At 38.0% G+C, this 15,265-nt stretch overlaps 1 protein-coding gene across 2 annotated transcripts in view; it reads left to right on the top strand.

Annotated features, from left to right (window-relative positions):
• Positions 1-11,977, top strand: part of LOC100120292 (proteoglycan Cow) — a 50,579-nt gene extending 38,602 nt beyond the window's left edge. Inside the window, exons 3-10 of one of the 2 annotated variants that reach the window (XM_031925699.2) lie at positions 1,391-1,493; positions 1,746-1,886; positions 2,238-2,383; positions 3,171-3,325; positions 4,084-4,306; positions 4,993-5,152; positions 5,967-6,193; positions 7,378-11,977. In XM_031925699.2, the coding sequence (XP_031781559.1) occupies positions 1,391-1,493; positions 1,746-1,886; positions 2,238-2,383; positions 3,171-3,325; positions 4,084-4,306; positions 4,993-5,152; positions 5,967-6,193; positions 7,378-7,496 (1,274 nt within the window). In that variant the 3' untranslated portion in view covers positions 7,497-11,977. Of the gene's footprint in view, positions 1-1,390; positions 1,494-1,745; positions 1,887-2,237; positions 2,384-3,170; positions 3,326-4,083; positions 4,307-4,989; positions 5,153-5,966; positions 6,194-7,377 lie in introns of both variants that reach the window. The other variant, XM_031925698.2, reaches the window with a different exon arrangement.
• Positions 11,978-15,265: the final 3,288 nt, after the last annotated feature.

Genomic DNA, 15,265 nt, shown 5'->3' with positions numbered 1-15,265 from the left:
GATCAAACGTTCGAGTTTCAATACGCAGATTGACTCGACTGAACAAAGTCAAGCGTACAGGAGTAGCCCCCCGTTCATTCAGCGGCTTAGAGCTTTGCACTGCGTTTTGCGTAGAGAGTACAGTCCTGTCAGTTGTATATCGTCGCCGCGACGATCGAGAATCGTTTCAGCCAAGTTCGGCCAACCAACGGGTGGACGCTTCGCTGAAACTCGAGCCGGCACACACACACGTACTAAGCAACACTGTTGCGCCATTATAGCCCATGTTTGAGACTATATAGTGCGGAAAGGTGTCCCCCTTGAGTACATTCGCACGTCTAGGCCGTATCCGTTCAATAAACTCGTCATCGACACTATTAGAATCCTGTCGGGCGCGCGCGGGGGCATAGTACATAACTGTCTGCCGAAAGTTTATTTATTTCGATCGCTCCCCTGAATAGCGGCACCGAAACCATTCAACTTGTCTGCATTGATTGAGGAAGCTTCTCTCCCTCTTCCTATACGTGTATAGCTATATGCACCGGCGTCATCTGCAATATAATTACGGGTATTTTGCTCAAGTTCAAAGTTTGCGCAGACGTCCACTATGGTGCAAATAGCGTCCAATCAGTGGGCTAATTGGTATATAGCGGAAGAAATGCATCGACTTTTCCGATTCTAGTTTTTGGTGCAGTGTAATGACGTTCTTGCATTTTGTGGAAATTGCTATTCTCAAAAAAGGACCGCTCAATTTTAGAAATTATGATTGAAAATTCTCGAGAAAATTAGTTTATGCCAATTTGTGCCAATAATTGTGATTTCACATTTTTGTATAACTTCTATCGACTTTATCAGCGGATGGGTAAAGTAGAGTAGATAAGAAATAGCTAGTAAATACTCAAAGAGACTCATTTAGCGGAGTTTGCACAGTTATAGCATGAGCGGACAAATCTGCAGGCCAAAAAATGTCAGTTTTAGCATTGCTGACACAGCACTATATCTATAAACGGGGCGCATACTGTTTATGAGGGAAATGTAAAAGTGACGATGCGCCACCTATTTTCACCTACCGGAGACTTATAGAGTTTAGGCGGTGACGGAAGAGCCAGTCCAAAACTGCTTCGTTTCCGTAATATTGTTATCGATTCTATAGCGGTCACACGTAAACGTTATATGTGTAGGTTGAATAGAATAGTGTATTGTGTAGTGAGAATAGAATAGAACGTAAAATTACGTTGTATCGATTTCAAAATGCTCTGCAGAGATCAGGAACTCTATGTTCATCCAAAGGAATAAGAGAATCTCAAAATAGTCGGACAAAAACTGTATATCGTCCGTTCGATCCTGATTACGCGCCACCAGATGTTCCAATTTTCTGGATTATTCTAATTTTATCATTGAAATGTTTCAGATGAACTCTGTCGTCCGTTGAACTGTAAGAAATCAGAAATCTGTCTTCTCGAGGATGCCTTCACAGCGGTCTGCGTTTCCAAGAAAGAGCTGCACAAATCCAGGTATATAATTAATTATTTCGCATTTTAACTGCATATATATATATATATATATATATATATATAACACGAACGAACACTGCGCGACTATATACGTCGATACAATATCGCAACGCAGAGCTAGAGAGCATAATGCATAGCCAGGACTTCCCGCGGAGCTACACACTATACACGTATAATCACACGCGGACGCATAAAGTATTCATTCGGCGACTGTCACTTCGAGTTCCAATTTCCTCTGGATTTCGATTGCAGGGCCGTCGTGGTCTCGAAGTCACGAGCGGCGGCGCAGCGCAAGATGCAGCAGCAGCAGCGAACGGATAGCTCGGCAGACGCAGAGGATGACGATGCATTCTTCGACTCCGAGGACGACGATGAAGACCAAGACGAATCGAAGTAAGTTTTCCCTTCGCTTCGCTTTCTCGAAACAATTCGACATTGTTCTCTCTCTCTCTCTCTCTCTCTCTCTCTCTCTCTCTCTCTCTCTCTCTCTCTCTCTCTGTCTCTCTCTCTCTCTCTCTCTCCTGTCATATTTCAGCATCGATTCAAAGTTTTATATATCGTATGTATCTGAGGATAGGGATTCTTTCTTATACATATATATCTCGCTCCGCTGCGTGTATATAGAAAAATAAACTTTCGAACTTGTTGAGAAACTGCCGATGCTGTACCGAAACGTGCGCCTCTAGCCTGGAGAAAAAAGAGTATGTCTACAGGGAACAAATTTCGTTTTTCACGTCCTCGCAGGTGCCAGGAGTGTCCCGTCTTAAAGCCGATATTCCTCTGCGGCAGCGACAACCGCACCTACAGCTCGCCGTGTCGCCTGGAATATCACAACTGCATTCATCACACCTCCGTTCGTGTAAACTGCACGGGTTTCTGTCCCTGCAAGCGTAAGTAGCGAGATGCCGTACACCTACACATGCATATACATATATTAGGCACACACATGTGTCTCTCTTGACTCGCGGTGCCTTCCACCCACTTCTCCGGCCTCTGAATAATTAAAATCAAATTATGCGCCGCGACGAAGTTTTAAAATAAAATTTCGCGTTCGCGCAGGCTATTTCGAGTTCCATTTTTTCGGATTACTCGTGTGTATGTGCACGCTTATATTTACATCGTAAATTCATGTCGCGCTTCGTTATACCTCGCTTCCTATTGTGTCGCTGTCTGGCGCGAGAGTAAATTTAAACGATTGAATATGATACACGTATAGCGGCGTAGATTTTTGCATTGACACACTTATTTTACGCGCGATTTTCAATGTTTATTCATAGGTATACGCGGCTACACATTGACAGGAAATTCTCTGTTAAAAAATAAATTATCGAACTCGCATTCGGTCGTATTAATTATTCGAAAATAAATATAATACTCGCGAGTCGCCCAGATGCAAATATTGCTTTTACCCGATTGCCGGAATAAATGGAACATACCCATATACAGCCATATCATCAACTTTTATGTATAGGCTTTCTCCAACGTTATGCGCGATGTGAAGCAAAATTCGACGAGGAAAAAATGCTCCGCTGCATAACGCGTGCACGCATTTTGCCATACTTGATCCTCCTCGATGCGAAATTTAATTAACAAGTGTTATATAACGCACGCGAGTGCGAAGCGTGTATCATGAATATTCGTATTGAGTAATCGCATGCATTTGGAACATCGTTTCAGATTCGGACAACCATCACCAGAAGAAACTGCAGCTGCAACGGCAAAAGTCCCTGCTCGGCAAGAGCAAGAACAATCGTGACATAACTCTCACTCCGCGGGATTTCAATTATGACAATCATCATTACCAGTATCTCAAGTACTCCAAGCGGGCCAAGGCAAGTCTCTTTCGCGCTTCTCTTTTCGTCGATACTAAATTTTCGCTCCTTATACGCGTATCTCGGAGCTTACTAACCAAATTCGTCCTTGCTACTCCAACAACGAATTTCATCGAATATCTGACAATAGGGAACAGACATGGTTTTGCTATATACATATAAATACTTATATATAGTAGAAAATAGCATAAGAATACGTTATGTATCAATTTTTTGCTGATTTAGTACCTCCAGACCCTAATATTATTTATTAAAAATTCATATGTTTGAGTAGTTTTTAAAACGGCAGCTCTCCAATATGGCGGCTCAAATGATAAAGACCTAACCTAACGTACGGGCATTTGAATACATGAATTACAGTCATCATGAATCTATTTTGATTTTGAAGCATTATCTCTCAACTCTATTATGTTTTTTGAGAAAACAATAAGGTTATTTTATGTATTAACATTTACATGCGTTTATACATCTATATATATTTTTTCATCTTTCGCGCCGCCATATTGATCACGTGAGCTCTCAATCGTTTAAACGTGTATCATTAGCAAACCAAATTTTCAAAACCATATTACTTAAAAAATATTGCAGTAAAAATCGTAACTTTTGTACTTTTGTGTAAGATTTATTCTTAACTTTATTTTAAAAAAGGTTTTAAAAATCATGTTTGTTCTCTATTTTTACCTAGACCGCTTGACCCACATTCCCATATCCGATATGCGTTGTTAAAACGAGACCGTAAAATAACACCGTCTGCGCAGGGTCAGAACGGGCTCAAGTACGAGGAGAAGCAGCACCTTATGAGTAACGAGGTGATGGAGAAGACAATCCCACCGCTGAAGTCGACGTACGCGTCGTCGCAGTCGCGAGGCAGCCTCGACTGTCCGAATTCGTCGAAACCAGCAATGGCCAATCGACTCCTCGACTGGTTTTCCGTTGTCATGGCCGACTCGAAGCATCGACGCCAACACCCCAAACCCAGAGGTACAAATATTTTTCCGCGATGTCTTCATTTGCTCCCCGTCGTCGACGTCGTCGTCGTCTGTATACTGGAATCGTCGGACAAATAAATCGCCCGCTGCAAATGGGATGCCATTGTGTGCGAGCGTGTATGTAGGAGGCGGGCGAAATGAGAAATCGCGCTTTATCGGCTCTCGTTTTATGGCTTTATTTTCGCTGATCACGGAAACGTTTCTCCGCTGTATTGTGTGGGCTTTGGCTCATTCTTGGAAATAGATGATGTGCGAGAGAAATGTGTCGCCAACTTTCGGATTGTTTGACGATATAGGATCTTTTTTTATTTATTCTTTATATTTTTCTTGTTTTATTAGTTTACCGATAGAAACTGCAATTAAATGCGGACTTATTTGTATATTATAATTTTCACCGATACAACGGGTATGACGCTTTGGTAATATTAATTAATGCGCAGATAATCACGGCGAATCGAGAAGATCAAAGCGGAGATACTCACAGAGACGCCCGCCTTAAGGAGAAAGATATCGCGTTATTATTAAAATTGCATTCTTGTACAACCTGGTACGCGTATTTAAATTGATGAATAATGCGTATTTGAATATATCTCAACGCACACGTGCCCTCGAGGTGGCTTTGTGATGCAACACTGCCCGAAAATAAAAGCAGTTAAAACAAACACGTTTCATTAGCAGGTCACTTCCCGATTGGCTGTCAGAGCGAGGTGAGATGGATGTTCGGGCATCTGGATACTGATAGCGACGGAAGGATCTCCTTGTCGGAGCTCTACGGACTGGAACACGACCAGAACGAGCCATGCCTGAAGCCGTTCCTCGATGCCTGTGACGTTGACGGGTTCGTTTGTTATTTCCAGAGATACGCATGATTACTCTTTCATACGAGTACGTAGCTCGATAATCTGCTGCTGTCGTGGCGAGTGCAGCCGCGACATTTTCCGCTCGCGCGGATTTGCTTATGAATTGAGCTGATTAATTAAACTCATCAGGCTTGATAATTTACGAGTTCAGCGGCGATCGAATCAGTAAAATATTGTTCTGACGCCTGCTGTACTGTAATTGCGCACACGAGCGCCGTGAATATAGATTTGTTACAATGCTGCAGACTTCCAGATGAGTTTCCTTGTCGATCTTATGTTGCGCGAATTTAATCCAGTGATAAAGAGCGTGTCCCACTCCAATAAGACGTTTTGAAAAGAAAGCTCGATAAACTTACGGGCGAGTCATTTATTCGTGAATTTCAGTAATGAAATTAAATTCTTTTTTTGGAAACGTTATTTATCGGTCTTTCTAAATAAAAGATGCTTATCAATTTTCGAAGTAGCAAAGCGATTTAAACTAGGCTAAAAGCCAATTATTTAGCGAGACATCTTCATATTTTGGAAGACAGATTCATATAATATTTAGACATAGCGATTCATCAAATGTTAACTGGATGAATTAAAGTCGCTTGTAATCGTCAATTCTTTTAAAGAATTCAAATACGCGTCAGACGATTTCCGACTCGGCAAGATAAATTCTTGTCTTGAAAATCCACTGAAAACCTTGGCAATAAAATTATAAACGCCGTGAGTCACGCGAATTTTACACCTTTTTTCAACCCAAAATACACCTGTCAATTTGGAGAGAAATAAAAGGATTTAATTTCACAGGGACATCTTTGTGAGTGGACCTGAGTGGTGCGGTTGCTTCTCGAAGGCAGAACGACCGTGCGCGGCAGTGCGCAAAAGGTCCTCGCCCGAAGTCGCGCCCAACTGCGACTCCCGAGGCTACTACCAGAGCACGCAGTGCCACCGAGGTCTGGGTCTCTGCTGGTGCGTCGACCAGCATGGCATCGAGTTTGCCGGCACACGTGTCCGGGGCACCAAGCCCGACTGCGGTGAGTACCTTTCTTCTGCGAATAACACGCGCTAATGGCATTTTCCCTCCGACGAGCCAATAATGCCCTTTAAGGGGGTATATAGAGTGTGCGGCTTAATGCGATTGCGGACAGAGCCGGCAAGATTGGATGGCTGGACATTCCCGGATGTTTCTACTGCGGTCGGGCCGAATACCTATTTCACTTCGTGATGATGGCGTGCAGTTGACGAGTCGTTCGGGATTGAAATCGACAATACTTTAGCTTTTCTGTTATTGGATTGTCGATTATAGGGCTTTGAAATGTATATTTCAAATGAAATATATAAACTGATCGTTCTGCAGCGTATACGTATGAATGATTCGTGAACATTGATTAAAGCAATTATCATATAACAACTTCAACTGTTCCGATGTCATTTATTTATTCGCTATAATACTGGGGATGTAGATAACATGACTGGACAGTTTTTAAATGCACTGCTATATTTAATGCCAATTTCTGTATGTTTGCCAAAACTAACTTACCAAGACCTGCACACTTAAATTGAATCTATAAATTTAACAAGTACCTATTTTCAGCCTTTATTAATAGTGCAAAACTGTCCAAATGTTTGTGTATCATGAAACTCCAGATACAAGTAAAATCTGTAATAGTGCTACTTTTGAACATTTTACAAACGAAACACTGTATTTTACAATCAGGGTTTAGTCGATCAAATTCAATCGGTTTATCCATATATTTTATGCAAATGACATAACGTGGACGAAATTTTTTTTAAAGTAACAATACTTCGCATCAAATAAAAGTCTAACTTAAATTCCATCCACGTAGGTGCGTTAATAAAATTAAGAATTTTCAATAATATTTTTAACGCTCGCATTATGCATGAACAATCAGTACTCCGGCTGGTTTATTCGCAAATTTGTTGTCGAGTCGAGGCAGCCCACTATATGGTTTTGAAGGGCCTATAAACGAGTTTCCAACTTGCTTGTTCCATAGTTCCCGAACTTTATGCTGTATCACCGCGACGTAGACCACAATATATATCTCTTAAACTATGGAAAAGTTTAATGCTATACTCGTAAAACGCCAAAAGACACCGGCTAATTTTAATCCAATGCGCTTTAATTCTGTTGCACTTAAGTTCGCAAACAATAAAAAAAGCCAAGCGACTAAAACGAAAAACCAATTTTGTCTCACAGATTCGATCGTGAACAAGATAAGCAACGGCGGCATAAAAACGAACAGCGTCGACCTCGAGGACGACGAGGACTCAGCGCAGGACTTTGAGGGCTCAGCAGACCTCCCTCTGGACTTCTAAGCAACGTCAGCACCCCAGCAGCAGCAGAACAGTGGCAGCAGACTATATAGAAGCAACTACACACGAAATAGGCGGCGGCGAGGACACAAGATCCTCGCGGGGCGGCGGTGATGCACTGGTACTATAGCGCAACGCGTGCACAGACACAACCAACTCTCTCATCCATACCTAAAATACCTATAGAGACAGGCGCGCACCACCTTATGACTGGAGGTACCCTAGAAAGCTGCAGTAGGCAAATGTCTTTTTCTCTCTCGATCGATCGACGACGCGGTTCGCCACGCGCACAGCTCACTCGAGAATCGACACGTGCATGGGGAAGAGAGAGGGGGGGGAGGTGAGAGCTGCCGAGTCGACTTTCTTTTCCAATGTTCTTTCCAATGTCGTTTACGGGTATTTCGCTCGGACTGCGCCATAGGAGTGGGTACGGGCAGCCCAAGACTTACTTCGGGGAATTCCTTCTCGGAGTGGATTCGGGACACCCATCGTGAATTCGATTGAAATTTGTTCTTTTTGTTCTTCCTCTCCCCTCTCTCTCTCTCTTTCTTTCGACTATTGTTTCCGTCGTCTTTGATTGGGAAAAGATTTTCAAGCGACCGAGCAGTCGATTCCAATTTAAACGCTAGCCAGTGCGTTTAGCCGTTTTTCAATGTCTGGATTTCTAGGGTTTCGCGCGTTGCGTCACGTCGGTTATTTCAAATAAAAAGGCCTCGAGATTGTTCGTTCTTGGGCAAAAAATTGGCTGTTTCTTTGACAAAATAATTGAGCGATTCTGTTGTTGTTTTTTTGGTCGAAGTAAAAGTTGCCAAATTGCCATTTGTAACGATAAAATTATAAATTTTAGGAAAAGTGGCAAAGTGCGATAAAATACGGTGCGATGTTTCTAGAACAACTTTATTCCGTCGGTTACAATATATTCCATCAGCCATTTTCTAGAAACAAATAAATTACGGTCTAATTTATGAAGACAAAGTAGTGTGTAAACTGCATTGCCAAGGGTCGAACCTAAATTAAAGTGATAGCCAAGGAAATAATTGTGCGTGCATTTGTGTACACGCACGCAATATCGTTGTCCGTTACTATATAGCCTAACGCCTTCCATTATTCACGAGTTCCCTTAAAGTGTATTTGCGATCGTGAACATATGCAGCTATATTTTAAATCATACTATAGTTAAAATGTCAAGCCATATAACTGATTATTTTATTACATAAAAAAGATTATATATAATTGACTTCAGTAATGTTTTAAGTAATATCTAGATACTAGCGATATTTTTTTTATAATGTACACATTTAATCTTTATATTCCTTAAAACTACTTACCGTTCATAGAGCGTAAGCGAATCTACTAGTACAGAGCCACTTTTCATTATTTCGAATGGTTTTTTTTCGAATCGGTATGAAGTATGAAATATAGATTAATTAAGCGCTACGGTAGCGATAATAAATTAACTTCCCAACTGCATTTCAATCAAACGATCCAACAGTATTATTTTTCCATTAATTTTAGTTAGACTTGGTAACCACAAGCTTCTGTCGACCACTTTAGCTAGCTGAATTTTTTTTTAAACAATCTCTCAACGCAAATATTTCGCTAACTATTGTTATAAGAGTGGTCGGCAGTAGGTTAGATATCGTTTTTAAAGTGGTTTAAGTTACGATTTGCCACTATAACTTGTCAAAATTATTATTTTTTACGTTATTTATAGTAATATTTGTTCTGTTAGTGAATTATATTAAGTTATTACGAAATTTGATTTCTTGTACATTATACTGAAAATTGATACAAAGATTGTCAATTAAACTTATAAAATATCGTATGCAGTCAAATTTTATAAACCAATTAGGCTTCATACAAATTTGAGATATTTTGGTGCAATAATGATTATTATGAGTATTATTTGATATGGTTAGTACTTAATTTAATTGTATTAATTGTTGTAACGTTAATTTTTTAAAGTAATTTAAAAGCAATTTTTCTTGTTACATCCATTGGTTATTATACGTAAAAAGTTAAGAACGAAAAGTTACTGATAAGTAGTGGCTCTCAAGAGAAGGGAATATAAAACTTGTTTTAAGTTTACACGAATAATGAATTAATGCCTAATAGCAATATTCGTATGTAAAGCTTCCGAGGTACAACAAGGTGCATGAAAAACAAAAAACGAGAGTACACTCAACAGTACCTCCATGCACAATTCCGTCTATAAATAAGATAGTTGCAAACTATTGAATGCATATACAAAACATGAAATCGTAGAGAACCGTAGGGTTGAGCGGAAGAGAGGGAATGATATAAGGAAGTGAGAAGGAGACAAAACTCATCGGCCAATACTTGTGACACATACGAGGAAGTGAAAATTCACGTGAAATAACGATAAAAATATGATAAACTTGCGTACAAGAACTACATAAAATGCTCTGTATTATTTCTAATCATTTAGAGGATAGTGCCGAGGAGAAGAAGAAAAAAAACAAAATAATAAGCGCGTATTATAACTATATTATATATATTGTACGACTCATTGATCACGATGCCGACCGAAAACTAAAGTCAAAGCTGGCCAAGAGAGAGGAAAGATTCGTCTTTTTTACACATTGATATACTTGCTCTAACAAGCGATGACGCAAGTGCTTCGTCGTGATCGCTGCTTTAGACCAGAGAGATTGTTTTTTGCTCATATCGCATTTTTCATTGCTCTATTCTCCCTCGACGTTTTTGATTGTCACAAAACACTAGCTTTCCTTCTCGCAGCCAGTCTTAACTTTGACATTTAGTGTAAGATATAAATATTATGGCATAACAAAGAAACGACCTATTTCATACTCGCTAATCGCTGGCTGTAGTCGCGATCACGACGATTGAAAATCCGCTTTCGTACACATGGCACATTGCACACGTCGGTGAGTCCACGGCGCCGGTCGAAAATCACGTGCGCAGGCTTTTCTCACAAAAGCGAAGCCCGGATCGCTGCGTCCCGCTCTATATTCTCTCGGATATCCTCCCTGCACACATTAACCGCAAACACAAGCAGACAAAAAAAAACAGAGAAAATATAAGCGACGACAAATGATGAGACGCATGAAGAAGCATCCGCCGTCAATTTTTTTAGTGAGATCAATTTTGCACAAGCGCTAGTGTACTTAAATTGTATCAATCGAGCTTAACGATTATAAAATAAATGCGAATGCTATGCAAACGCGAGGGAAAATAATAACGAATGAAAATACAAAAAGGAGTGACAAGAAAAAAGGGGGAGATTGGTACTATACATTGCGACGTCGTGGTTCGTCTGCACTCGTTGTAACGATAAGCATTTTTACTTACAACTTTTACGTAAAATGAAGTACATGATAAAATAAAAGAAAAAAATCTTAACGAAAAAAAACGTAGCGATTATATAGAGTATATATGCACTATGTAATCCTTAGAGAAACATCAGTGTGATTATGTGAATAGTTACCCTCCAAGCTTAAAGACAATTTAAATAAAAAAAAAATGCAACAAACAATAGAAGAAAACTCGTGTAACCAGCCAAACACCAATTAGCCCGATAGTTGATCCGGCATTTGGATTGCAGTGCGCGCAGTTTTGCGTGCCTTTGCTTGAAATGGAACGCAGAGATTTCATACTTCAAACGGCAATTGTAACAGTCAGTTATTTTACGGTGCTGTAACATACACAGCTAGTTTTATAAACGGTTGCTAATGTGCATTATGCACCCCTTTTCTGGATTGCGTTTCGAATTATTTCCAATTATGAATTATGCGGTTTAAGGTATAATAATCTTTGATCGTAAAGAAATATAGACTTTTTGCGTTGCCTTTGCGTCAATGCGAAATTTCGTTTTTTTCTCTGCAATTTCGTTACGATTACAAACTGATTTCTGGTGCAATACATATTTATACACCTTATTACAGAGGCACATTTCGCTAAATTGTCCTATTTCCTATCTGAAATCCCATTTTATACGGAGTTTGGAAATATTTAAGCCAAAAGACTGCTCCGTCAAATGTACGAATTTTGACATACACGATCGACAGCTTGCTTTTCAGTTTCAAATTTACTAAGCAATTTTTAAAAGGTCAAGTAGTAAGCCATAAAATTAAAGTAAGATAAGTTAATTTTCAATACTAAAAACATTCTGTTCTACTAGTTACGATAAATAAAAAAATATAACGATTTTATTATGCGTTAGATGTAACATGCGTTTGTTATGTCAAATAAAAAACAAGTCCAACTTACTGTAATGTTTTACGTATTGTATATAAGCATATACAATATAATCATTATCAATTGTAATCTCAATAATACAATAATTTACTTATTGTAATATAAACATCAAATTAAAGCGCCATGAATTTATATTTAATTTTTGAAGCTTCAGTATGTAATTTCATTGAACTGGTATTGTATGTACATGTGGCTGTAAAAGTTCTTTATGAATAAACAAATAAAGATTGTTGTAGAAAAGAAAATAGCTTTAGCTTTAATCAATTAAATTAATAAAATAAGTGAGATGTACCAACTTTCCTATATCACAGTATGTTAGAGTTATACAAAATATATATGTTAAGATTCGCCATTGTGATAATTATATTAGCGGCCTCGTTGATCAAGTTTTCCTAGTATTGATTAATAGAATTTTGCGCGCGCTCAACAGCTCGACGCACGTCTTCGGTGTAGGCGGAAAATTCGTCATTGAGATCGTGGAGTCTGAATTAGTGGATTCCGCATGAGCGCGGGCAATATGACATCGTCTTCTGACGAAAATTTAGAAAAAAGTGCAGTTCTCGGCGAACCTTACCGATTTCATTCTATCTTGTATATCGGCGGTGCATTTGGATAATAATTCTACGACTTCTCGTTCCACTCGATGACCATTTCGTCCTCGAGTTCGAGCTACGGCTGGAGAGCTTTTTTCAAGGCCTGCGCCTCGATTAACAGCTAGGTTACTGACTATTCCATTTTTCTGTGAAACGATGAGATTAGAGCTAGAGGCCTCAGGGAGCTGCCAGATGATTTATTATTATTTTTTTTATTTATTTATTCCAGAAATAGTACAGAGTATAACTAATAATAGAAAATACTTATAAAACTTACTTAAAAAACTTTCCTTGTTTCGCTTGTATATCAAAAACAAAAAACATCAATCGTATACTTAAAAGTAAATAATTGTTAATATCTTCAATTCGTTGTTTATAGCAGTAACAACAAATATTGAAATATCATACACCGCAAACATTCTCGACCGTTCAACCTCGCAAAGTTGTACAGATAAATAAGCAGCAAACCGGAAAATGAAATTCACTTTGAGTCTAATCAAATCTCGCAACGTAGCGGAGATGCGCCTATATTTTGATAGTTTCAAAAAGAATTGACGCCAGGCAAACTTGTCATTTAAAAAAGTTATTTGCATAAGTATGAAGACGTAATACAATTTTGAACTTGACCATTTATACTTATTTTCTTATTAACTTTTGCTATGATTATTTTTAAAATTTAATAGACCACAAATATACACGTAATAACCGACCTAATAAAGTAGCTCTTCCTGTTATATACTGGAAACTGGAAACATAAAATTACATAGTAATTACAGACTCTAATGCTCGTTGTTTTTTTTTAAACTGTAGGAATAGAGTAATCTCTACGAGCAGTTTTATGTTAAGAGTATATGTAGAGTATATCTTTTCTCTTCAGAGCATCTAAAAATTACAGAAATGTACACTAATCAGTATAGTCTCAAGTCTTAGAATAAAGGAATTTAAACTAATAAAAACCAACATGTCGTACCGATAAAACACATGAAAAAATCTTCGTTGTCACATAACGATTACAAGCACACTAAAATTTTAGTTCTACTCTGGACAACTGTGCTTGTAATCGTTATGTCACAACGAAGATTTTTTCATGTGTTTTATCGGTACGACATGTTTATTTTTATTAGTTCAAATTTGTTTATTCTAAGACTTGAGACTACTGATTAGTGTATGTACATTTCTGTAATTTTTAGATGCCCTACTGAAGAGGAAAGATATACTCTTTCGAAACGTCGGCGCAATAAAGAAATTTAAGAAAACTGCTCGTAGAGATTACTCTATTCCTATAGTATAAAATTATATATTTAAATAGCAAAATAATCGTTAATTTTTTCTTTTTTCTCGTTTTTTACCGCTTAAGTACGGTCTCAGGCCCAGAAGGCGGGGATCTTCCAGTGCTTCTCTGAGGAAGTAGTGCCCATAATCCTATTTACCTTACTTTTTATCCTCTCTTTCTATCCACTCTTTTTCCGTTCTTATTTTTACCGAGAAGCATCTCTGGTGAGGACTCCTGCATCGGATCGGCTGCCTTTTATTCTTCTTATCACCAACAATTCCTCTAACCACTGTTTCGCAGCTACAAGCTTAGCCCATGAGATCCGTAGCTAGCGCTCTCGACAGTGCCATACTTTTGAAAAGTGCCAGAACTTGCAAAACGAGGCTTCCATCAGCGACTACAAGAGTAATATTTACGCGGAAGAAATAAAAAACCGTCGTGTGGTGTACGAATACGCGGTTTAAGAGACGACGCTTCGAGGGTGGATAGCAAATTTTAAGTATTTTCCGGTAACGGCGAAGGCCAAAGGGAGAAACATAAAACTGGAAATCGACGGTATATATGACAGAAAAATGAAAGCGAATCGATGTCAAGATCGGCAGTAGAAATTTCTCCAAGGGGAAGAAAGTTATGAATTGCAGTCTTCATCACCAGTCACTAAACTCAGCCAACGTGGCCAAAAACGCAATACTTTTTGAAAATTAATTGTTGATACACATTTTTGCTTTTGCAATAAATACAAATTTCATGACCGCACGTAATTGCTATTTTTTTTTCTCGTTGATTCATGGAATAATGTCGAATTATATTAAATACTACTATTTTTTGTTCAATTACATTTAGCTAATCTACTTTGAAAATATATCATTGCATTAAAGTAACAAATATCCCTGATATAAACTTTTTAAAAACGTTGGAAATGTTTGTTTAAACAAATTTTTAACAGCAAATAATTCTCATTTGGATGCTATAATAATATTTAAACATTTTATATAGATTGTTTAAAAAATTGTATTAAAATTTTTAAAAACGTTTTAGAAACATTTAATGCACGTTTTCAAAACCAATATAAAATGTCATATAAACGTCATACAAACGTTTTACAAAAAAGTTTTAAAAACGTTATCTAACTATTATCAAAACACTATATAAACAGATTTTTAAAAGGGTTAATTACTATATTAAAAATCGAAAAGCGGACATTTCCAACGTTTTTAACGGCATATTAACGGCATGCATGATAATACGCAATACATCAAATTAAAAGTTTTTTTTTCAGAGATTTCATCTTTGTTTGAGCGATACTAAATTAAAAAGAACGCAAATTTAAAAAAGAAACATTATCTTAAAACTTAAGACGTAATATTATCTTTATACACACTATAAATATAATTTTCAAAGCTGTACATACTGCAAAAGAAATCGTCTTGACAATTGACAATGACATTTAACAATAACAGATTGATAATGTCTCGTTGACTTGGGAGTCAGGCTGATACCCGAACATTATCAACGAAGTATGTGCTTCACTATGTGATTTTATTTAACTGGTATTGCATGTGTACGTAGCTGTAAAAGTTCGTAATGAACAAACAAAGATTGTTGTATAAAAGAGAAAATATTTTTAACTTGAATTGATTGAATCAAAATTAAAAATAATAAGAGCA

Source organism: Nasonia vitripennis (assembly GCF_009193385.2).
Source record: "Nasonia vitripennis strain AsymCx chromosome 3 unlocalized genomic scaffold, Nvit_psr_1.1 chr3_random0004, whole genome shotgun sequence".
NCBI classification, from domain to species: domain Eukaryota; kingdom Metazoa; phylum Arthropoda; class Insecta; order Hymenoptera; family Pteromalidae; genus Nasonia; species Nasonia vitripennis.
Note: the sequence above shows the minus strand (reverse complement) of the source record. Positions and strands in the feature narration are given on the sequence as shown.